Below are 26,584 nucleotides of genomic sequence, written 5' to 3' on the forward strand. Positions count from 1 at the left end.
AAGTCCTCGGGCCTTTCACATTGGGGTGCATTGAGCAGCTCTTTCAGGGAGCTTTGCAGGTGCTATTTTTATCACTTTAGCGCCTGCAAAGCGCCTCAGTGTTAAAGCAGCCTTACTTTAGAGAGATTTCTTCTCACTTTATGCTGTATCTACAGGGCAGGAAGTGAAGGCATATCTTTTTTTGCACACAGATAGCAAAAAAAAGGATTTTACCATATCTCACTCAAAAGTTTTAGATACACTTTAAACCCATTTTAGATGTTCTTCCTAAACAATGATAAAATAGGTGAAGAGATCCTACGAAATCTAATTGGACCGTTCAAGTTGAAAGATCTTCTTCAACAACAGCAATGCTGCGAGGAATGATGACAGGCTCAGCTGAATGAAATTATTTTCATCATTTTAACTTTTTTATAACTTGGCACATATGTCATAGCATTATACTCCTTCTGTTTTATATGTGTGATATTTAGGAGCGGCTTCTAGTGTTGCTTTTTTACTTTACTTATATTTGTTAAATGAAAGACATGCTGGAGAAAATTTCTAAAGAGACAAAAATTAGAAAAAATTTATATATATATATATTATATATATATATATATATATATATATATATATATATATATATATACTGCTTCTACCTTGCAAATTTTATCTCTATTTTGTCTGTTTTCAGTCTGTATATCTGCAAGTCCCATCTATCTTTCATTTTTATTCCCGACCCACCTTCTGTCTCACTGTAACATATTTACTAAAGAACTGTTCTTTATTCCCTAACCTGTACTTTAAATACTCAATAAGGTTTAGATGAATTTCTTGTTTTCAAGAAACCTCATTAGGTACCTGGAGTAAATACAAGTTAAGGTAAAAATGAATCAACCCTCATGTCTATAAATAATCAATCTATCTATCTATCTATCTATCTATCTATCTATCTATCTATCTATCTATCTATCTATCTATCTCTCACACACACACATCCTCTCTCTCTCTTTCTATTTTATCTATATCACTATATCTATATCCTAAATCATCTGTCCAATATCTATCTATCTTTCCTCTCTATATATCTAACATCTGTCTATGCAAACCTATGCTAGCCATACATTCTGCAGTCCTGACAAAAATAACGGGTAACTGGTCTCATGTTAGGTTGTATAGCGTAAAAATGACCACCATGTCTTATGATTTATGTCTGCTATTGATCTGTGTGTGCTGTCATCATCCAACCACACAAACTGTCCCCAGTGACAGCAGAAGCAATCTGGTCAGGCTGAAAGGGCAACTAGAGATTGCTAAATGTACCTAAACATGTGAATTAATCCTGTTGCACAAATATTCTCATCTATAAGCAGATGTTAGGACAGCAATGACCTAAAAATAACATTATGACAATGAAAAAAAATCTAAATGGCATGGAGTTACAGAATTTAAACACACAGAGTTTCATTCATGGGATGGGGTGCCAAGTTTAAACAATGTTAACAAACAGTTGGTATTTTACTGCATTTTACAATAAATATTTATTCACAATTAAAAAAATTGCGTAATAATGTCACTTTTCTGCAGACATATTTTGTGAGTGCTCACCTTCCTGGACGTGAGTTATTACATTTTTTCACTTTTAACTGAACGGCAAAGTTTTGTAGCTAGAGTATTTGTTGTGAAAAAGCATAACAGGGGGAGTGGTGGGCACAATAGATGAATGAAAAGAGTAATATATCTTTACAACACATGATGTCTCATAATGGCTATTCTCGGCAAAGCATTCTGGTTAAGAGACAGGCCCATTAGACATTTCACTGTTGTTAATACATTTTAGTCATAGGGGAACTGACCACTTAAACAGGCCACTGCCAATGAAGTCAAGTCAATATAACAATGTACTTAGTATAGCTGAGCAGTTGCTGATACTAGCAGTTGTGACTATGTAGGGAGTGGTGATATCTATTATATAGATTTGGTTAATACACTTTAGTTGAAAAGCTTTTACTGATATAATCAACAAAAATATAACGTAGCATAAAAGCAGATTATTTGTCATGTTCACAAAGTACATCAAAATGAAAGGCCATAAGCCTCGTTTTGTCAAGGAATTTATAAAGCATTTATAGTACAAAGATTTCAAAAGAGTACAGTCCATACATAAAGACACTTATGCTGGCCATACACGCACAGAATTTCAGCCGAAACTGGACATTTTTTGGAAAGATCGTTCGACAATTGTGCCATTAGTGGATCCAACTTTACCGACGATTTTGACCGTGGGCCCGGCTAATGTCAATGAATCCAAAGAAAGAACGTTTACCGTTTCAACTATAAATGTACACTGAACCCTTGCACTCTGTGTCCCTTTAAGCCACAGCCAGTATTCAGCGAAATGAAAATCATGCCCAACTACCTTTTCTCATGATCCTGCACACAGGCACACTGCTTTCAGAAAATGCCTCTGATCTGAGCTTATCATTGCGCATACATTTCATATGCTGGTATGTGACATCACATAATTCCATACATCCCATACATCCCATATATCACATACATCCCAGGTTCAGCAGTGGGACAGAAGAGCAGGGGTATAGTGATGGGCAGATGAGAAGGGGTATAGTGATGGGGCAGATAAGCAGGGGTATAGTGATGGGGCAGATGAGCAGGGGGGTTCAGTGTTGGGCCAGAAAAACAGGGAGTAGAGCAGTGGGGCAGATGTGAAAGGAGGTGTATTGGTGGGGCAGATGAGCAGGCGGTTACAGTGGTGGGGCAGGAGAGAAGGGGGGACAGTGGTGGGGCAGGAGAGCAGGGGAACAGAGGTGGGGCAGAAGAGCAGGGGGGTACAGAGGTGAGACAAATATGCAGGAGGTACATTGGTGGAGCAGATGAGAAAGCGGGTTACAGTGGTGGGGCAGATGAGCAGATGGGTTCAGTGTTAGGACAGATGAGAGGGTGATTCAGTAGTGAGACAGAAGAGCGTGGGGATAAGGCAGTGGAGCAGATGTGCAGGGAGGTACAGTGGTGAGGCAGATGAGAAAAGGGGTACATTGATGGGGCAGATGAGCAGAGGGGGTTACAATGGTGGGACAGAAGAGCATGGGGGTACAGTGGTGGGGCAGATGTGCAGGAGGTACAGTGGTGGGAGAGATGAGAAGGGGGTTCAGCAGTGGGACAGAAAAGCAGGGGGGTACAGTGATGGAGCAGATGAGCAGGGGGTTACGGTGGTGGCACGGATGAGCGGGGGGGGTTCAATGTTGGGCCAGATGAGAAAGAAGTTACAGTGGTGCGAAAGATGAACAGGGGGTTCAGTGTTGGGACAGAGGAGAAAGGAGGTACATTGGTGGGACAGATGAGCAGGAGGTTACAGCAGTGGGGCAGGGGGTACAGGGGTGGAACAGATGTGCAGAAGGGTGCAGAGGAGAAAGGAGGTACATTGATGGAACACATGAGCAGGGGGTTACAGTGGTAGGGCAGATGAGCAGATAAGTTCAGTGTTAGGACAGATGAGAAGATGGTTCAGTGGTGGAGCAGATGTGCATGGAGGTACAGTGGTGGGGCAGATGAGAATGGGGGAACATTGGTGGGGCAGATGAGCAGGGGATTACAGTGGTGGGACAGAAGAGCAGGGTGGTACAGTGGTGGGGCAGATGTGCAGGGGGTTACAGTGGTGGGGCAGATGAGAAAGGGGGTACATTGGTGGGGCAGATGAGAAAGGGGATACATTATTGGGGCAGATGAGCAGAAGGGTTACAGTGGTGGAGCAGATGAGAAGTGGGATATAGTGGTGGGGCAGATGAGAAAGGGGATACATTATTGGGGCAGATGAGCAGAAGGGTTACAGTGGTGGAGCAGATGAGAAGGGGGATATAGTGATGGGGCAGAAGAGCAGGGAAGTACAGTGCTGGGACAGATGTGCAGGGTGGTAGAGTGGTGAGGCAGATGTGCAGGGGGGGCAGTGATCTGAGGTGTGAAGGTGCATGAATTGGGGCTCATCTAAGATGTGAGAGTGCAGGATGTTAATTTCTCACTACAAAAGTAGTTTCCAGCATTTACTTTATAAAAAATCCTTTTCATGATTGAGAATGTGAAGTTGACATTCTTTTGTTATAAAATCGGCACGTCAATTTCTTTGAAAACATTTTTCGGCACATTGTGCTCAAAAGGTTGCCTACCCTTGGTCTACTGGTACAGTTATTTTACAACTCTGTTTCAATTTTGTTTGTGATTTAGTAGCCAGCCATCACTTCTTTAAGAACTAGCCTAGAAGGCACAAATTACAACTTTCCTTGGGCTACCCATGAACCACTTGACCACAATATGCATCAACAAGGCAACTTTTTTTACAAATTATTTTCACCAATCAGAGAATGACTAACCCCGATGATAGGGCTGCTTTACATAACTCCTGAAAATCTGTTATCTTCAATTCCTGCACATCAGCAAATACAATCACGCAATGAAATGATGTATAGAGGGAGTGACAGCTGTGGTAGGTACTTGCTCAGTCATCACTTCAAGACTTGGCAGATCTGGTAGTCTACAGAGGGAAACCTAGCAACAGGAGGAACAGAGCAGATAATATACACACTGCTAACCACGGCCGGAGAGTGTGGAATGCGGACCATTGGATGCCATGCAAAAAAGCCGTTTATATAGTACTATGTTGCACATTTTATTAAATGCAAGTGGTTTATTTTTAATGTGATTTTATAAAAGGATTTTATACTATGTATGTTTTTTCTACTTCTCTTCTGATATACAAACGGAGGAAATGTACAATTAATGGCGGAGCGAGTATAATAGTGAAGATTGTGTCCAATTTGAGATTTGTTTGCCATGAAGATCCCATTTAAGTGCTTTTACCTTTCCTAACAGGAAAGATAGACGATCTTCTGAGTGTGGTTTCAGTTTGAGGTGGAGGATGTGATGGCGAACACTGAAGAGCGTTGATTTAAATGAAGATGGGCACCTGAATGCACTATTTTTGGGAGGATTCTAAATTACATATATTGTCTAAGAGAACCTGGAACACATATTTGATATTAACCACTTCCCGCCAAGGATGTCATATGGCGTCATGGACTTTCAGTGGGAATATCTGAATGAAGCCTGTAGCTATAGGCATCATTCAGATATCCTTGTTTTCAGCCAGTGATTCTGTGCACCATAAGAATGATCATAGCGGCATTTCCACTGCTTAATCGTTCTTACAGGAGACGGGAGGGGACACCCCCCCGTTGCTATCCGGTGCTTCTCCGAGCTCTCCCATGCCATTGGGGACCTGGAGAAAGAATCGGCCACCGCCGGATGATGTGCATAGAGATTTCCATCTCTATGACCGTCGGAGGCCCAGGCGCGACATTATGACATCACGTCCGGGCAGCAGATGTAAACAAAGCTGCGATTGCGGCTGATAAGCATGAGATCATGGATTTTTTTTCTCATGCTTTCCAGCCTGGAGGAGAGATGTGGGTTCTTATTGACCCCGCATCTCTCCATAAAGAGGACCTATCACGAATGATTCCTTTTACAAGGGATGTTTATATTCATTGTAATAGGAATAAAAGTGACAAAAAAAAAATGTTGCAAAAGAAAGTAAAAATAAAAAAAGTAAAGTAAAATAAAAAAAAAAAAAATTAAAATACCCCTGTCCCCAGTAGCTCGTGCTCAGAAGCGAACACACACGTTAGTCCCGCCCACATATGTAAACGCCACTGAAACCACACATGTGAGGTATCACCACGTGCGTTAGAGCACAAGCAACAATTCTAGCACTAGACCTCCTCTGTAACTCTAAAGATGTAACCTGTAAAAAATTTTAAAGCGTCGGCTATGGAGATTTTCAAGTACTGAAGTTTGGCGTCATTCCATGAGTGTGCGCAATTTTAAAGCGTGACATGTTGGGTATCTATTTACTCGGCATAACATCATCTTTCATATTATATAAAAAATTGGGCTAACTTTACTGTTTTGTTATTTTTTAAACCATGAAACAGTTTTTTTTTTCCAAAAAAAAAAACACGGTTGAAAAATTGATGCGGAAATACCGTGGGAGATTAAAAGTTGCAATGACCGCCATTTTATTCCCTAGGGTGTATGCTAAAACAAAATACATAATGTTGGGGATTCTGAGTAATTTTCTAGCAAAAAAAAAAAAAATATGATTTTTACATGTAGGAGAGGAGTGCCAGAATAGGCCCGGTATGTAAGTGGTTAAATCATATGTAACAATGTATAAATATTACACTCCAGTCTTATAAGTGGTGGGGAAGATCATTGTGCACACATGCATTCAGAGATGGTATATATACACTATATTACCAAAAGTATTGCGACACCTGCCTTTACACGCACATGAAATTTAATGGCATCCCAGTCTTAGTCCGTAGGGTTCAATATTGAGTTGGCCTGCACAGCAAGTGGCCTGCACAGCAAGATCCATAAAGACATGGATGAGTGAGTTTGGGGTGGAGGATCTTGACTGGCCTGCACAGAGTCCTGACCTCGACCTGATAGAACACCTTTGGGATAAATTAGAGCGGTGACTGCAGGCCAGGCCATCTCGTCCACATTCGTGCTTAACCTCACAAACGCGCTTCTGAAAGAATGGTCAAACATTCCCATAGACACATTTCTAAACCTTGTGGACAGCCTTCCCAGAAGAGTTGAAGCTGTTATAGCTGCAAAGGGTGAGCCAACTCAATATCGAACCCTACGGACTAAGACTAGGATGCCATTAAAGTTCATGTGCGTGTAAAGGCAGGTGTCCTAATGCTTTTGGTTGAATTACTAAAGGCAAATAGACTGTGCACTTTTGCAGGTGTAGTTGCACTATACAAGTGCAGTTGCTCCAGAGCTTAGTAAATGAGGGATGCTCTGCTGACTTCATTCATCCAATCACGTGCAAGCAAAATGCTGTTTTTTTGTTTTTTCCCTGGATGTGATTGGGTATCCTTTGTGAAGTTTTAGCTCATTTACTAAGCTCTGGAGCAACTGCACCTGCACCGTACAACTCCACTTGCAAAAGTGCTTAGTCTATTTGCTTTTAGTAAATCAACCGCATTGCATGCAGTACCCCACTGCTGCTGCATAAGCAATCATTTGTAATGGTCAATCAGACTAAAAAAGTTCAGAAGGGCTACATATGATATGTGCCCTAAAATTGGTTGGGCCATCAAGTCTCACTTATTAAAAAAAGGCATCAAGTGTGTTTTTAACACACAGGGTCCCACTCATTACTAATTTATTTATTGTTAAGGCTCCATGCACACTGGATGTTAAAATAACGTTATATAAAAACCCCAGTAGCTTTGCAGTGAGTCTTTCAACGTTTTTTAATGTTTTTGCAATAGAGTTTATTAGCGTTTTTCCGCGTTAGCATTTTTTTTTTATTATTTATTTTTATTTATTTATTTTCATTTTTTCAATAGATCAAGAACGTTAAAAAAACAATGGTGAGCCATGTTTTTAAACGTTTATCAACGTTTATGAGCGTTTGGCATTTTTTGTGGTCAGAAAAACGACTTTTGAACGCGATTTTATGGCGTTCAGAAAACAGCCCATAAACTCCACTGCTGATAAACATCCAAAAACGTCCATATGTGCCTGGACACATAGGATAACATAGAGGGGAGTTTATGGGCTGTTAAAAAAAAACACCAAAACTCCCAAAAACGGACGTTTATGAGCTTCAGTGTGCATAGAGTCTTAAGAATAGAAACTGTTTAATGCTTCTGAGCTTCAACAGACCTAATGGGGTACATTGACTATAGCAAGTAAAGCTCCTCATTTAGCAAAGTCAATCATGTGAGAGTGAAATGTAAAAATACAGGCTTTTTGCATGCATGTGATTGGTCAATTAAAGTGAATACAGCTACCTTATTTACTAAGATCAGTAAACAATAACTTAAAAAAAGTGTATAAATGCCTATAAGGCCTTTAGGAGATTTGCACAGTATTTACATTGGCTACGGCTCCAGAATAGGAAGAAGCAGCAGATAGGGAGGAGAAAAAGTGTCAGGGTCTGTGCCAGAATTAAAATAACACAGTCAGCTTATTACCAGGCTGTGATAGGGTAACAAACTCTGCTTAAAACTTCATATATATCATCACCGCCACCATCAAGATGGCAAATGAAGATTGTTTCATTGCACACTGTAGTACTTATCCCATCTGTCTTCTAATTCTTCACCACATTGAAACATTAAGCCTAAATACAAAGTTTTGAATTGCGTGGGGTTTTAATTCAGATCCATTTTATTTTAGCTAATACTTGGTTAGATTTAAGCTGGCCATACACATATAGATTTCTTTTGTTTAGCCTGTGGGCTTGAACATAAGAAACCTTGCAGATCCCTTGATCCACACTAAACAGAGCAGGACAAACCTCCCACTGCTAGCTATTATGTTTCTAACAGCACTGGCTGTCAGAATACCCAAACAATGACTGTAGCTGATGACCGCAGCCACTGTTCGGTTGACAGTTTTCCGCTCCGTAGAAATTTGCCGTCAGGGATACCCGCAAAATGAATTTTGGACAATTGAGCAAAATTTGATCCAAGTAAGTCCAGCTTAATGGAAAAGTCTTAAGTCAATTGTGCTTAATAAAGAATATATATATATTATATCAATCCAATATGTTTTTCCACCAATACTGAATAGCATGTGAAATAATAATCAAACAATAATTTTATTGACAGTGGAAGCTGAATTTGAAAATAGGAGTACCGAAAACAGAATCGTGGGGGTGGATTTACTAAAGGCAAATTATGCACTTTCCAAAGTGCAGTTACTCCAGAGCTAGTAAATGAGCAGAAGCTCTGCTGACTTCCATCATCCAATCATGTGCAAGCAAAAATGCTGTTTGTTTTATTTTCCTTGCACGTGATTGGGTATTCTTTGAAAAGTAAAGGTTTACCTCATTTACTAAGCTCTGGGGAAACTGCCCTTTGTGAAGTGCACAATCTGTTTGCCTTTAGTAAATCAACCCCATGACATATAGAAATTAGGGTTGCACTGATACCAGTCAAGTACTCACTGATACCGAGTACTTTGTGGTGTGATTTGTGTCAAGACGACATAAATGGACACAAATCGCACTGCAAAGAATCACATGTGATTTGAACAGGAATGTGGTGTGTGTGTGTCTGTATAGAAAGGGAAGTGCCATCTGGTGGACAGTTTATTAAAAATGTTATAACTCATATTAAGTACATATCTGGTCAAATGCTAAATCTGCATAGTGTCCCAGTCCCGCTGATGATAGAAAATCACGGCCGCTGGAGGTGCTCACATGTCTGGAAGAAAAGTTCCGGGACCCCTTTGGGTATAGGGCAGAAGTAATGTCAGCTTGGGGGCGGACTGCCTCTACATCTTTTCCAGTCCTGTAAGCACCTCCAGCGGCCGTGATTTACTATCATCGGCGGGACCGTGTATATTCCACTAATATTCCACTAAACATGAACTATAAAATGTATTCCTTCTGAAGCTCTACAGAGAGTAACAATTTTTATGTGCATTGGCGATGTGTAGGCAGCAATAGGTATGTATGATGGCTTTGTTCTGATGCAACAGTGAAATCCACACACAGAGGCCATGCAGAAAGCTTTCCTTGATTATCTTGTCCATCTCCATGTTTTGTTTTTGGTCACAGTTTATTACAGACAAACCCCAATCCTGCCAATTACCTGTCAGCATTGGTATGTGGCACTAACCTCCCCAACAAAACCTGATTAGGCTGATAAAACATATGTGAAATATGCAGTGGTGGCCCGTCCATTAGGGGCAGACGGGCGCCACCCCCCCTATTCATGTGTCCAGCCCTCTACATACAGGGGGGCCGGATGCATTATTACAATGGGGGGGGGGGGGTTTGAAGCACGTGATTAGAGCCAGAGGCTCTAATAGGCTTCAAAAAAGGGTGGGCTCAGGGCGCAGAGCACTGCGCTTCGAGCCCACGCTCGGAGTGAGAATAGCGAATGAATATTCGCTATTCTCACACTGATTCTCCTCCAGGCCAATCAGGAATCGGTTCTGAGACCTGTTTCCCAATTGGCCAAAAGGAGAAGCATTCCGATTGGCCACCGAGGAGGGGGGAGGAGACGAAAGCCGCCGTGATGCCTGCGGAGGAGAGCAGGGGAAGCCGCTCATGATGCCTGTGATGCTGAGGAAGAGAACAGGCCTGTCGCTGATGACCCGACCAACCAGCCGCTACTGGAAATATGCCAACTGTGGGCAATGTTACAGCTGCTGCTGAGGATGATGATGTGCAGCAAAGTATTTTTTGTGTCTGAGCAGCCTCTAAAGTGTAACCAGCTCCAAGGCCTGGAAAAGAAAGCTATTGAATACTATTGTACCTGGGACCTTAATGTAGTAATATATGCATGGAGAACTTGCATGTAAAACCACATATACCGGTAGTTATTTTTTGATCAAGCATGAAGACAGTAATAAAATGTGCTTTGGGATCAATCATTTAGAAAAAAAAAAAAGTTTGTTGTACCACGCGGAAAACAAGCAGGAGACTATAGCCCTAACCTCCTAACTCTATCCCTATGACTTCCAAATTCTTTCTCTGATCCTCAATCACTAACAGATCCTCAGATTGATCCACCATAAAGTCCACTGGCCTGTGAATCTCAAAATAACCTTCAGTCATAAGTGAGAGTAATAAGAGAGCTAATAGTGAACAATAGCAGTTAGCAAATGCACTGTGACTGTGGTAAGACAATGGTTATGATATTTATGCAACAGTGACAGTAGCCACTAATGTACTATGACCGGTTTCCAGCTACAGTTCACATAGAAAACCTCAACTGGTATTTTCCTGCAACTGTATGGGATAGGGTGCATATAGGATGGCACCATGGAGGAACCAGTCAAAGAATACCCAAAACAAAATGTATTGCAACCAACCAAAATTATGTACATATCTACATTTAAAGAACTAGTGAGACCCAGACCAACCCCTAGTTTGCATGAACCAGTTCACCCATCTCCAGCGACTTATCTTACTAATATATTCATAAATAAGTTATCATTTGCTTGCAATGTATTCGTGAGAAAAAGCAATGTTACCTTGCAGTTACAGTACCGGAGACAGTGAGAGTTACAATGAGAAATGAGACCAGGATACAGTACACAATGGATTATGAGCTGGCTAACAGCATTACAATGTAATAACAGATGTCAGGGGAAAATGGAGCTACTACATGTTCAAAGCTACTGCTTTAACAATTGTTTAAAACCTCAGGTTTTTGTCCATTGTTTAATGAATGATTAATGAAAAAAATCCAAGTCACGTCTGTTAGGACAATTAGATTTTTGAAAGCTCTGCTAAAACAGAAATATAAAATGCTTTAATCATTTAGAAGTGTACAGCAGGATATAAGACTTGCATGTACAAAAAAATGATGCTGATGGAGGGATAGTCTCTGTAGTAGGGAGCAAAAATTTAAATGACTGGTAAAAAAAAATATATCTTAAATTTAAAATGTGCTACTCCTTAAATATGCAAAACATAGTTACAGCATACACTGCTGCAATACGGGAGGACGGGGACAGGGGGGACAGTTTGTAAACAGTAATCAATATCCTGAAGTATGCAATTCAACCAAAAACGTAAGACATGTTCAAAATTATAGCAACTCGACCTAGAGAAAGTCTTGCATAAGATGTCCAAATGTATCACAGCTGGTAAGTTTTTCTTCTAAATACATTGCCCTTGCTGGCTGTATTCCAACTGAACAAAAGTGCATTTGACCCTTTGACATCTGAACTGATAGCAAAGTAAAAAAGCTTGTACTAAACCCCACAGTAATTATGAATACAAGGTGAAAGCAAAGGGGAATATTTAGAAAGCAACTGCTGATCATTTATCACATGTCAAACATTTGCTATATTTTTTAGGCAAATTCACCATCGTCATTAACCTGTGGGTTTGTCCAGTCAAATTACTTTCACCACCATTCAGTAAAGATCTAGATTTTCTATTTTTTAATGGAAAATACAGTTTTCAGTAACTTTAGACATATTTGTGGTAAGAACATTTTACATTCACTGTCTCTGATGGCTTTCACCCATTCTCCCTTATGCATTTTAAAGATCGCTATCACATGTATACAGGTTAGCCATCGTTGTAATTGGTGCTCGTTTTTTGATGGGCCAACACTCTTTAAAGGGCCTATAAATGGGTGTTGATATCGCACATAAAAACGCACATTTAGCATTTTCGGCTAGTGAATTTTTGATTTTATAAATGATTTTCCTTTATTTCTTATGAAGATAATTATGCTTAGTTTTGTTCTGTCAAAAGGCATATGACTTTAATTTTAGCTCCAAAATCCTCACTTACATATAATTACACTCAGCCCCTTTGCCTGATGCCATATTATTTTTATGTTTTTTTGTTTTAGATTCGTTTTAACATACTTCCCAACCATGGAACTTGGGAAAGAGGAACGCCTTTGGGTGATGAAGGAATGTAGTACACACAGTTCAATAAAGCGGAAGTGGCAGTTGCTACATTGCACTAAATATTGGGCATGGTTTAAAGGGGCATGTATAAATAACCTGTACTCCTACCTTTAGCATACAATTTACAGTGTCTACAGTCCAAATACATACAAAATCCCCCTTAAAGCGGACCTTCAGTCATTTTTCAACTTTCCATCTAATAAATCTTCTGCCCTTGTTGTTGTTAACTTTGGATAGAAAAATATATTTTTTTCTGCCAGTAAATACCTTGTCTGATAAAAAGCCTAGGCTTATGACATCATGCACAGCCCAGGAAGGAAAGGGGTATGAGTCATAAGAGGGCCAATGAGAGCTGCAGAGCTGGAGGTGTGTCTGTGTAAATCCAGGAAGTGAACAGGCAGCAGCTTCAGCTGCCCACAGTTAAAATGGTTGCATCCAGACTCAGTGGAGGGAGATTTTGCAGCATATTTGGCAAGTACTGAATCACAGTATATATAAAATAATATGCAAAGTGGTTGGAGGGAAGCTTCAGGATGGCAAAGATGTTTTTATTACAAATTATGTGAGCAGACTGCAGTTCCTCTTTAACTACTATGCTGTAAGTGGCAGTCTCATACACATGAACCTAAAGAATCATTAAAAAAATACAACAAAATCAAGACAGGGAGCTAACACTCTATCTGACCCTACTTTAAAGGTAAACTTAAAATAATTGCAAACACACAGCAATGATCAACTTCTAAGAAAATAAACACTTTAGTCAGGACTATGTCATACACAATAGAGGTCGACCGATATGGGTTTTTCTCTGGCCGATGCCGATGCCGATATTTAGAAATCGCGGTGGCCGATGGCCGATATATGATGCCGATTTTTTTGGGCCGATATATTAGGCCGATTTTTTTTTTTTTTTTCTTTTTCCCCCTTCATCTCATAAAATCTAACAGTTAGACCCCTTTCACACTGGGGCATTTTTTTAGGCTAAAAATAGCGCCTGTAAAGTGCCAGTAAAACGGCTCCCCTCCAGTCTCAGTGTGATATCCCGAGTGCTTTCACACTGAGGCGATGCGCTGGCAGGATGTAAAAAAAAAGTCCTGCAAGCGGCATCTTTGGAGCGGTGTATACCGCTGCTCCACCACTCCTGCCCATTAAAATGAATGCGCACCACTGCCGAAGCACCTGCATAACGTTTTGGCAGCAGCACTTCAGGGGCGCATTTAACCCCTTCCTCGGCCGCTAGCTGGGTTATAAGCGCCCCGCTAACAGCCGAATAGCGCCGCTAAAATGACGGTAAAGCGCCGCTAAAACTAACAGCGTTTTACCGTCAACGCATGCCCGCTCCAGTGTGAAAGCAGCCTTAAGTAATAAGTGATACAGAAAATTTTTTACATTTAAACATTTATTGAACAAAACAAACCTCCAATCAGTTCACTTGTATGTAGAATTTAGATAAAAAAAAAACTATATCTTAAATATTAAATACACAAAAACAGGTAATCAAAACTTTTGGACGAAAAAAAAAAAATGGGCTAACTTTACTGTTTTATTTTTTTTTTTTTTTAATTAGTGTATTTTTAAAAAAAAAATTGCGTTTGAAAGACCGCTGCGCAAATACCGTGTGACATAAAATATTGCAACAACCGCTATTTTATTCCCTAGGGTCTCTGCTAAAAAAAATATATATAATGTTTGGGGGTTCTAAGTGATTTTCTAGCAGAAAATACAGGATTTTTACTTGTAAGCAACAAATGTCAAAAAAGATTTAGTCTTTAAATGGTTAAACTGAAAACTTCTCCACGGAGTTCAGTCTATTGATAAAAAGAACCCGAAGAGATACAAATGTATCTTCTTATCAGACTTGGCAGGCTGCCCAGAGGAGGAGAGAAAACAAACTTCAAACAGCTTGCAATTGACTTCTATTACAGAAGTCATTTGCAAGTCCCAGCACAATCGGCCGATGCCGATTAAGTAAAAAAAGCCAAATATCGGCCGATATATCGGCCGGCCGATATATCGGTCGACCTCTAATACACAACATGGCATATACAGTTCAGGGGTAAGGTTTACTCGATGTACCACACAGCAAAGGCCAGCAGTATGTATTACTGGTCAGTGGGGAGAAAAAAATGCCTAGCATCAGTAGCTAGCAGGAGGGAAAGTATTGTTTTCAGTAAAAATGTCAGGTACATTTCATAGCTAACAGAAGAAAAAAAAATGTCTAAAACCAATGTTCATGGGAAGAATAATGTCCTGGAGTTGGTGGTTAGAGGGGACCATTGGGGGAAAAAATGAATTGGTGGAAAGAAAAACAGCACTGGTGTCAGTGGGATCTGGAGGGATACATTGGAGGGAGTACGAAGGTGGTAAATGAGGGCCAAAGGGGTACAGTGGAGGTCAGTGGAAAGCAGAGGTGTACAGTGGTGGCCAGTGGGGCTGATGAGAACATTGGTTGTCTGTGGGGGCTGGCAGGGCACACTGGTGATTAGTGTGAGGCCAAATAGGTACTTTGGTGGTCAGTGGAGGCTGATGGGGTACAGTGGTGGGCAGTGGGGGCTAACGGGGTATAATGCTAATCATTATGGGCCTGGAAGGGTACATTGGTAGTCATTGGGGGTAGGAGGGGTAATTTGGTGGTCAGTGGGGGCTGGTGGAGTACACTGGTGGTCAATGGGGGTTGATGGGGCACATTGGTAGTCAGTGAGGGATAGAGGAGTTCACTGGTGGTCAGTGGCAGCCAGAGGGATACTTGCTTCGGTTGGTCACTGGGAGCTGGAAGGATACATTGGTGCTCAGTGGGCACTTACTGTGTACTAGTCTGTGTTCCATTTAGCTGCTTTCCCCCACTGCATCTTTCTCCTAGCCAGGACTATATAGGATCTGTTGACTGAAGACCACTGCATCCACAGTTTCTCCAAAGAGTAGCTAAGTGCTGCAACAAATGTTTCTGCAGTTGGCTCTGGGACACTGCCTGGATCCACAGGATGCCAGAATCCTGTTTTAATTCTGGGACAGCCAGACAGAATCTTTGACATTTTATAGTGTGGTTTAAAGCTCCACAAATAATTAAGGTGGCAAAACACAATTGTTACTAATCTCACCCATTTTTATACATACAACATTCAATAGTAAGACCTCATCTGGAATATGCAGGTCAGTTTTTGGTACCAGTTCTCAAAAAGGATATCAGGGAACTGGAGAAAGTGCAGAGAAATTGATAAGTGGCATGGAGGAGCTCAGCTATGAGGAAAGATTAGAGGAACTGAATTTATTTTCTCTTCAGAAGAAAAAATGAAAGGAAGTAAAGTCTTCCTGTTACATTGTACCTACAGGTAAGCCTATAATAAGGCTTACCTGTAGGTACTGTAAATATCTCCTAAACGGTGCAAAGTACTATATACTCTGCCGCCAACAACATCGGCGCATGTGCTCTGAAGGAACGGCTGATTGTGCCTTTTCTTCAGGGCCCTGTGCTGTGACGGGCAGCACTTGCACGCATGCATGGGAGTAACTACATTGTGGCTCCAGCCAATCACTGTGCTGGAGCCCGCGAACCCGGAGAAGACTCCGGAGAAACTGTCAGCCATCTCAGCAGTGTGCGGGCGCCACTGCAACAGCTTCGTTCTAAGGTAAGTATTTCATAATGTATTTCATAATGAGCTAGTATGCGATGCAAACTAGTTCATTATGCCTTTGTCTTACAGGTTTTTTTGTTTTTTTAGGGTTTACAACCTTTTTAAGGGGGGATATGATCAACATGTATAAATACATAAGTGATCTACATAGTGAACTTGGTATTGAGTTATTCATTTTAAGGTCATTACAGAGGACAAGGAGGCACTCTTTATGTCTGCAGGAAAAGAGATTTAATCTCCAAATACAGAAAGGTTTCTTCACAGTACGAGCTGTGAAAATGTGGAATAGCCTTCCTCAAGAACTGGTTCTGGCCAGCTCAGTAGATTGCTTTAAAAAAGGCCTGGATTCTATCCTAAATGTACATATTATAATGGGATACTAACATTTATAGGTAAAGTTAATCCAGGGAGAATCCAATTGCCTCTCAGGTGATCGAGAAGGAATTTATTCCCCCTGCTGCAACAAATTGGGTCATGCTTTGCTGGGGTTTTTGCCTTCCTTTGGATCAACTGAGGGTATACGATTGTGTATATAAGATTGTATGTTTTTCTTTCCCATTTATTGGTTGAACTAGATGGACTTGTGTCTTTTTTCAACCAGACTAACTGTGTATCTATGTAACTATGCAATATTTAAATGATAGTTCAGTTCAGAGACCTGTAGATTGCTATGCTGTGGTGCCTGCTAACCCTGCAACTCCGACTAGCATGAGGAAAAATATGCAGAATACAGTATTTACTTATGGGAAAGGACCCATGTGGGCATGACAAGCTCTAAAACAATTAATTTTAAAGACTGCCAGTAAACACGAGATATAGTTGTTAATGTTAAATATGTAACAGATACTAGAGCATATTTGCTTTTCTACAAATGCAATTAGGTTTCCTGGTCATTCTACCCATTTTACTCACTGTGAATTGGATTACAGGGAACAGAAGTTCCAACATAAACTTGTAACAATAGGGTGCTTACCCTGTTGCTGCCCACCTAACACATATGTGGGGAGGGGAGGGATTTTAACCACTTAACGCCTGCCCGCCTGCATTGTACTGTGGACGGGCGGCTGCTGTAGTCAAAGTGATGTACTGGTACGTCGCTTCTGACTTCTGGGTTTCGGGAGGGTGCATGCGCGCTCCCTGGCAAGCTCCTGCTGTGATTGTACACAGCGGCAGCCTGTCAGCAAGTCCTGGCCAATGATTCACAGCCGGGATGTGCTGATCAGCTGTGTACATTCACAGCCGTGAGCTCTGTGTTGAAATTCAACACATAGCTATTTACACAGGGAGGGATCTGTCAGTTTCTCATCGCTACAAAGCAGCGATGAGAAATTGAGAGCTCATTAGTAAAAAGCAGCACCCTGTAAACACATTACACATAGTTAGGCCCAAATTTAACCCCTTGAGCTCCCTAAATGTTAACCCCTTCCCAGACAGTGTCTTTAGTACAGTGACAGTGTATATTTTTAGCACTGATCACTGTAATAATGTCACTGGTGAAGTCAGTTCTCCCCAGAGTCAGTTAGTGTCAGATTGTCCACCGCAATATCGCAGTCCCGTTATAAGTCATTGATTGCCACAATTTGTAGTATAAAAAAAAAATTAAAAATCCAGTATATATATCATAGTTTGTAGGCACTTTAACTTTCATACAAACCAAGCAATAAACACTTCTTGGGATTTTTTTTATCAAAAATATGTAGCAGAATACATTTTGCCAAAATTTATGAAGAAGTTTTTATATATATATATATATATATATATATATATATATATATATATATTATATATATATATATATATATATATATATATATATATATATATATGATATATTTTATAGCAAAAAGTAAAAAATATTGTTTTTTTTTTCAAAAATGGCAGTCTTTTTTTTTAATATTGAAAAAAATAAAAAACCCAGAGGTGATCAAATGCGACAAAAGAAAGCTCTATTTGTGTGAAAAAAAAAAAATATATAAATTTCGCTTGAGTATACATCATTGCATGACCGCACAATTGGCAGTTAAAGTAGCTCAGTGCCAATAAGCAAAATATGACCTGGTCATGAGGGGGGTAAAAAATTTCTAAACTGAAGCGGTTAAGTTACATCCCAAGGTAACAACACTGCTCCTCCATAGATACAATAGGGTGATAGAGAACTGTCACCCTAGAAAAGGAAGTATGCCACTGCTAGGATCGTTCAGTGAAAATAAAGGTAAAGGAAACGAATAAAAAAGAATGCAGCTAAATCTAAGGACTGTAAGCTGAAAGATCTTACAGCTTTGTTTATGTGTTTATATAACTTAAACGTTTGAGTCAAGCTATCTGTATGCCTTTAGATTTCTGTCGTTGAGCCTGGATGGAGGAATCTGCACTGCTGGGCTATTGTATACATCTAGCCACAATGCCCGCAACTGTATAAATACCTGAACAGTGGCTGCATCTGATAAGACAAAGTCATTGTTTCAGAACTTTCTACTTGGCTCAGTTGATGTTTAAATTGCCGTTTGTCAGGCTGGTTGGGCCATCAAAAGCTTGACCAATGCAGCAGGGATTGGCTGAAATGCGAGTTATGTATTTCTACCTTAGTCAATGACTTGTAGCAAATTTATCTAACTCCTCATTATTCCATGAATTGTCCCAGACCACCAGGATAGATACAAAAGGTGGTGGTATTAGGATAATGTATATTTCCAATGCGTATTGTAAATATATTATGAACACAGTAGGGATGGGTTCCTAAAAGAATCACTATCTGCTTAGTCTTGTTAACTTTAAATACGGTACCTGATTAGGTTTAAGAGAATTATAATAATAGAACACTTCCATAAGTCTGATTGAGTGAATAAATGATATAAAATATGGTAAAAGATCACTAATTCAAAATAGTTTGGTCTACTAAGGGTTCACCAGCCCATAGAGGATGTGGCTTTCAAAAACACAATCAGATTAGAGAATATTTGTTTATTCTGAATTTTAATTCCCCACTCAAACCTCATTGACTGCATATAGCAAACACGATTCCTCTATGTTGGCACCATAAATTATATTAAATCATATTTCTGACCGAACAGTGGTGGGTTGGTAGCGAATTACAAATATTCTGTATAGACAATATTTTTTTGTTATACATTTTCTAAGCTGAAGACAGGAGTACAATCCTATGTGTTGGTATCCACATAAATATCACAACATGTCCATTGTTAATATAGAGCCCTATTATTAATATGAGAAATCCTTAAAAATAATCATTGCCCCTTTGAACGTTCCCTGTGATATGGAAACATTATCTGAGGAATATTGCTGTGGCTATCTATTATCCCTAGTCTATATTTAACCCTCCTTTTGTTCCTACTTGGCTCAAATTACTGGAAGTGCTAAATATAAAAAGGGCCCGAGAGTAGAACACTTTATTCATTATATTTCCTCTGTTTATTAGGCAAATCCAAAGCTACACACGCTTCAATTTGGGGTTTATTTAAAGTCAGTGGATTTAAATAGCTTGTAATAGTTTACTCTCATGACACAGAGGATATTTACCTCTCTGTAACCATTTTATATTTGGACTTCATAAAACATTTGGGATCAGAGTACTATTCTTCAAGAAAACCTGTTGCCACCAGTTTTAATTTTAAAATTGGGTGTTCCCCTAACTACCTTTCTCTGAAGGCAATTTTTATGAAAACATTCATTGGTGATAATGTATAGAGTCCATTTAGCATAGACCACTTAGCCTAAAAAGAAAATCTCAACATTTTTAACACATCAGACAGGCGAATCAAGTAGTTTATAAAAATTTGATGTTTGCAGTGTGTGGTGATATGGGCTTAAGTAGAATGTAACATTATCATATATTTATTTTGAATGCTTTTTATTTCAAAAGATATTTACTGCACAGTGGTACTCCATTATGCCTATTCACTAAGATAATATAAACACAATAGGGTCGTTTTAGTAAAGCAGTATAGGCTATTCACTTTGCAAAGCAAATGAGAGTAAATAATGTAACGCTGTGTTCACCTTGGAAACCCATTTATGAAATTGAAAAGACAGGATTTTAGCTAGCACATGATAGGACAAATTGGTGAACATTCACTTTGCTAAATGCAGTCTCGGTTCCTTTGGTAAATCATCCCCATTCAGTTATCTGTCAGAAATCAACATTTCATTGTATTGCACCGATTTAAGGTAAAATTTGATTGGCTGCCAAGTATTGTATTTATCAATGAAAACAGAATATGATAAATATGTCACTATTTCTAATTTGTTAGTTCCAAGCACAACACAAGAACATTGGCCTTGTTCACTGAAGCCATATCCTATGTTGAAAAATAAATGTTATTGCTTAATTAATAAACTATTTCCTTAATTTAATAAAAATATTTTTTTCTGATATCAGTGGCTCAGTGTTAGAATAAGCATTCTCAGATATACAATATGGGCGTTATCAACGTTTTAAAGGTGCCAGGATAGACTACAGCCTATAGTAATCTTGCAAAAAGCATTCTGAACTATAGTTATGGATCATGCAAAAATGTCAACGACTGTTTTATAAAGATGTGTATTTTACCGCATTACCTTGCCTTATTACTTTTTGATGCAGCCTATACTTTATTCATGCGTTCCTTCCAATATTATTTACAAACATATGCTATTTTAGCAGATATCAATCTTATAAAGTGCAGATGTTCGAAAAGCAAACGGAATCCCGTCTTTCAAAAGTATATACAAGCAGAAGTTTAATTCAGCAATTAACTGTTAAAAGTTAGAAAAGTAAGGTAACCCTATTATTGTACATGTCCTCACTGAAATTCCAATGCCACTTCTCCAAACAAGAAAAAGTGCAAATTACATGTACACTGCCCAGGCAGTAAATATTCAAAGCAGGGCCAGGAAGACCCAATATCTGTAGACAGAACTTTGGCCAATTTTTTTTTAAAGTAACTGAAAAGTTGGTGATGTTTTAATTAAGGGCATGATGTATCAAAGTAAGAGAAAACTTGAGATCAGCACATACTATGACTAACATAGATGTTTTGAACCTAAACTCACAGCTAATACAAAGGTCTTCGTTCCCTAAGACAAGTAGCTGGAAAAATACTGCTGTTTTGTAATAACTGGCAGGGAAGTTGTACAATTCAGGTGTTTGTACAATAGGCCCACTGCTGTGTCTGCTGTGTGCGATCAGTTATTGAAAGAACAGACCTAAACGTTCCTTTCATCAAGCCCGTTAGAGACATTTCCTGCTTTTCTAACTTAAAAAAAACCAAGACACTTCTAGCTGTCTAATTATATGTGACTTGTTAGCCTAAATAATTAAACATCCTTTCAGCGCTGCCGTGGAAAGTCCTGACCCTGTGGGTCAGTCATGTGTATTTTCAATAACTCGAATGAGTTTTTAAGTGAACTCCACAAGATTTTGCTGTGCAGAAGTTTAGGTATTGCTGAAACCAAATCAGTAAGGTTCATTGACGTCGTACTTTATGTTGAATTGGCAAATACACATTCTCTGACCCCATAATAATTTACCGGGCACAGTGTGCGCTTGTTTGATGCAACCAAAGTAAATTCACTCTTTGAACCTCAGTCCAAGAAGTAAAAAAGTCAATTGATAAAAATAATAACCACTTATCCACTGCTCTCTGTGGCTTTCCAAAATATTTTCCTAACATGACATGTATGTCTCATTTTCCTCTAGAAATCTGTAAACTATAGAACTATATGAAACGCTTCTTTTAGGGAGAATATTGATGCATTATATTTAAATGAAAAAAATGACTGAGATCCAAAGGGGATTGAAAATAGTATCATGCATACACTATATTTAACTGTCTAGGTAGTTGTGTATATACATTTGATTATATGACTATATTAACACAGCTATTCTGTTTGTCATTGAGTACGATTATATTATGCCCGTGTTGTTCAATATGCAAAAAATGTAAAAGTATTAAGGAAACGTAAGCTAAAGATAAGTATTTCGCTTTGTGTGTCTGCAGCAAAAGACAGGGCAATGTATTTCACACTCTGCTTTGGGACTTCATGGCAGGGGGATGAATTACAAAAGTGAATGTTCCCCTAAATAAATGGAGCTATGGTCATTGTGATTACCAAATCTTGTGCAGGGGAATTTAAAAAAAAAAAACAGGATTTTGTCTAACATGATTGGATGACTAAAGTAAGCACCAAAAAAAAAAAAAAAAACCCTGCAAACTACCTACTGCTTCATACCTGGTAAAGAAAGAGACTTTCTGCCTACCTGCTATACTGCAAGAGGCATCATGTATGCATTTCAACATTTATTTCAAGATTAAAGTACTCAACCATTTCAAGTAATACTGTACCCATACTAAGCTCTGTAAGATTACCTCTTCACCAAGGACTGTCTTACCTTTAGCTCTCTGAAGAATATGCTACTCCTTGCCCATTCAACAATGGAAAACAACGTCTGGTCAGCCATTTTGCACATTAGTCCAAAGGTGTTGAGTTTATCATGTTTGCTCCTGTTGGCCTGTTCCTGCTGCAAATATGACATGATCTTGCTTTGGACCTGAGGTTCATCTGGCTCACATTTCAAGAGTTCCATTATAAGGTGCGGGACGTGTGAGGGGGAACTGGACTGATAACTGTCCATATAAGAGTATCCCATGAGAGATTCTGGAGAACTGGTGTAGGGATCCGGGTACTCCGATTTGATAGCTCGACTTGGGAAGTGACCATAGGCTTGATAACTCTGCAGGCTGCCATGTGGTGGCATAGCCATACTAATGGGTGAAGTTACAAAGGGGCTTCTGTCATAGTCTGTTGGGGGAAGGGCAGTATGGTTTAGAGGTAGACCCTTGGATGCAGAATGGATATTTTGAATAGCTGATGAAATAGTGAGATCGGTGGGAATGGCTTGGATGACCTGACTCATAGCTTCTAGTTTGAGTCCATTTGCTCGAATTAAAGCTTTTTTCTGTTGTTTAAGAGCTCTGTCCCTTTTATACATTGGCCCAAATTTGTTTCTTCCTCCTCGCATCCGGTCTGCTCTCACAGCTATAAAGCAAATTTAAAAAAAAGTCAAACACATTTTGAAGATATCCTTGAATCACCTTACTACAAAAAAGGCCTGATGGCTATCATAAGAATAAAGATTTATATTTGCAACCTACTTTATCTAATTTGTGACAAAATAATGTACATTAATGTAGCTACGACTATACTGTTTACAGTGGTTCCTTTATTCTCATGATGGCCTGTTTTACTATACATGGAAAATCAAAGTAATAGCATGCAAACCCAACCTACCATGTTTGTTTCAGGTGCATTTTTGTATACTTAAACAGAGAGCTAACATGAAAAACATACTCATATGAACACAACTAAGGTCTACTATGTCTCCATCATTCATTAACATAAATATTAAATTGATTGTTATATTATATAATATATATTATTATATCATAATGTGGGCTATTAAATGATTCGGGGCAGCTGTAGAACAGCAGAGCACGTTAGAAATCTAGTGTTGCTTTAGAAGGGTATCAAGCAGGCTGGGATTTTTTTTTAAATGATCCTATTTTATTCTCTACTGGAATGTAGGTACTATATTACACAATCTGTAAGTTATAGGGTGGAGGGGGGGTTCCTCATTTTAATGTATATGTTTGTTACAAAAAATGGATTACTAATTGGAGTTGATTTACTAAAGAGGTAGGCAGACCACCAATCCCAGAGTGTATTTACTTTAAATACCCAACCATGTTCAGGGGAATTCAAAATATAGGAAATTTCCTTGCACGTGATTGGATGATGGTTGAAGTAAACAGCTTCCTAAGCTACCTTAGTAAATTAACTCCATCAAAACATGGCCGCTTTAGGCCCTCAATAAGGCATTGTGTAAATAAAAAAAATAGCATAATGAACCCCTTCAAAGAAATGCTACAGCTATATATTTTTTTAAATACATAGGGTATATATGCTTTTTGGGGTACAGTGTTATCCCTGAAAATATCTAGTACAACTGCTACAAGGATGAAGTCAAAATCTACCATTTGTCACAGAAGTTTAAATTGAAATCCATTCCTAGATACACGTCAAGATATTTCTGCTTTCAAAAACGAAACTATAATTTTGTCAGCTCGTCACTTTCGTAAAAAAGGGAAAAAAAAGAAAAGCAATTTATTGTAACAAAAGCTTGTGAAAAGCAAAAGTCTTCAGTTTTAGGAATAATTAAACAGAAGTGTGGTTCAGCTGCAGCCAGGGGGGGGATTTTAATGGGGATTAGCACAGCGGTGAGTTTCACTGCAGTGCAACTTTAATGGGATAGCGAGTGACACTGACTGAGCCTACCTTGGCCAGTGGCTCTTATGCAAAGGAGTGATTACAGCACCATTAAAAATGCATGGGGATCTCAGATACACATCCAGCATAAAGACTTCTGCAATTAATGAATGTGAGTAATTTATAGGCTACAATTTAAGTTTAATGGGTCTATTAGAAAAGTATACACTGTGGTGTCATTACATGGCGTATGAGTTATGGACAAAGGCTACATTAAATTAGATGTACATCTTATTACAGGAATCCAAAAATATTATGCTACTTATATCAACCAATAATATAGTTATACTGGCATATATGTGTATACATGTTATCATATTACTTACATCAAGCAATTATATGGGTATACTAGCATATATGTGTATACATGTATATGTGTGTGTATATATCACTTAAAAAAATCTGCCTCTGTCTATTTTTTATATATATATATATATATATATATATATATATATATATATAATATTTTTATAGACAGATGCAGATTTTTTTAAGTGATATATGTTAGGATTATGACAAACTGTAAAACAGTACATCAGAAATGTTATTTTTACCTAGTAATTCTGAAATTCTTTCAATAATTAGATACAGAGAAAGTTTTTTTTTTTTGGGTAGAAAAGAAAGTCCTCGAGAAAAAAAAAAATGTTCTTCTCACATTTCCCTGTCTGCTGGGTTTATTTTTCTTTTTAGGCATTTTATATACTATACTTTCCACATCTGGAAACCTATAAAAGTGTCTTTTTTTAAGAGAAAAGAAAGTTTGAAGTTCCATATGAAAAGATCAGTTGCAGGGTGATAATCAAAAAATGTATTTGTAGTTTGGTTGACCTTGGTGACCTTTCGCTCGAAACCTCTTTTTTGTCCTTGAAATTGCCGACTTCATGGGATAAGAGGGTATTAACAACACCGTTTCTATTGCTCTGCATTTTCACTTATTATCACAGGAACTAAAGCCAATCTTTACATATTGTAAGCTGCTTGTAATTCCTCAGGTTGGCTTCAACAATCCTTAGCTTCATAACTAAAACCAAATCTGTCCCATGCATGACCCTTGTACTGTATCACTATTTACATTTCCACATTTACTTTTTAAATTGCAGCTGCTATTGCTGAGTAATCAGCAGTGGGAAAAAAGCATTTTTTTGGGTTGATTTACTGGACTGGACTGAACTGGAGAGTGCAAAATCTGGTGCAGCTCTGCATAGAAATCAGCTTCCAGGTTTTATTGCCAAAGCCTAATTGAACAAGCTGACGTTAAAAGTTGATTGGCTACCATGCAAAGCTGCACCAGATTTTGCACTCCCCAGTTTTAGTAAATCATTCCATTTTTTTCTTACTACTTTCTACTTAAATCTCTGACACCTTGGAAGGAAGCCATTGGTTGGGATTCTCTGCACTGCTCTGTGTACAAAAATTGTAGATAATTATCCAGCATTACTACAGCCATAGTGATTTTTTATTGCATTTTTACATTATTTTGGTCACTTGCAGACTCAGCGCACACATAAATATCCAAGCACTCATTTGTTTGTGAGTGATTACCGATTAGAAAACAAAAGAGATCAGACCAGTAGAAATGATTGGCATCAATTCCTAATATTTACAGCAAAGCCCCACTACATTATTTGTTCCGTGCAGCAAATTAATTGCACATTGATAAGTACTGCAGTGCTTTTCAATAAAACATCACCCTGTGACGCTGCAAAGGCCTCATCTGAGTTGCAGTCTCCTAGGGAACGGAAGTAGGCTTTATAGTGTAATACATTGGAGCATTGTCAACATGGAGATCAAATACATTTCCAACTCAAAGCTGAAAAATGTATTTATAATAATTGTTGATCTATTGTTATACAACTTTTGCATTGAAACATAGGATGATTTTTTTAATCTTTTAATAAAAGCATTTCTATGTATATGTATAGGTTTTATCACTGCTTACTTACTATTACCTTACCTTCTAACTTCATGCCCACACTGAGACATTTCTGGAAGCGGCAGTAAGGACACCTCTTCCTCTGAGTCTTATCAATCTGACAGGTCTGGTTTTCGATGCAAGTATATCTCTTATTGTTCTGAACTGTCCGTTTGAAAAAGCCCTTGAGGTATAAAAGGGAAGTAAAGTTATCACTGGATATGTGTGAAAGACACAAAATTCTTCATCTTGCCCT

General features: G+C 38.8%; 1 protein-coding gene across 4 annotated transcripts in view; it reads right to left on the reverse strand.

Annotated features, from left to right (window-relative positions):
- NR5A2 (nuclear receptor subfamily 5 group A member 2) overlaps positions 1-26,584 on the reverse strand; it is a 176,687-nt gene that overhangs the window by 97,676 nt on the left and 52,427 nt on the right. For all 4 annotated transcript variants that reach the window (XM_073592949.1, XM_073592950.1, XM_073592952.1 and 1 more), the window contains exons 3-4: positions 26,371-26,512; positions 22,483-23,129 (exon numbers count right to left, since the gene is read on the reverse strand). In XM_073592949.1, the coding sequence (XP_073449050.1) occupies positions 22,483-23,129; positions 26,371-26,512 (789 nt within the window). The remainder of the gene's footprint in view (positions 1-22,482; positions 23,130-26,370; positions 26,513-26,584) is intronic.

This window comes from Aquarana catesbeiana, linkage group LG07, assembly GCF_042186555.1.
Source record: "Aquarana catesbeiana isolate 2022-GZ linkage group LG07, ASM4218655v1, whole genome shotgun sequence".
Lineage (NCBI taxonomy): Eukaryota > Metazoa > Chordata > Amphibia > Anura > Ranidae > Aquarana > Aquarana catesbeiana.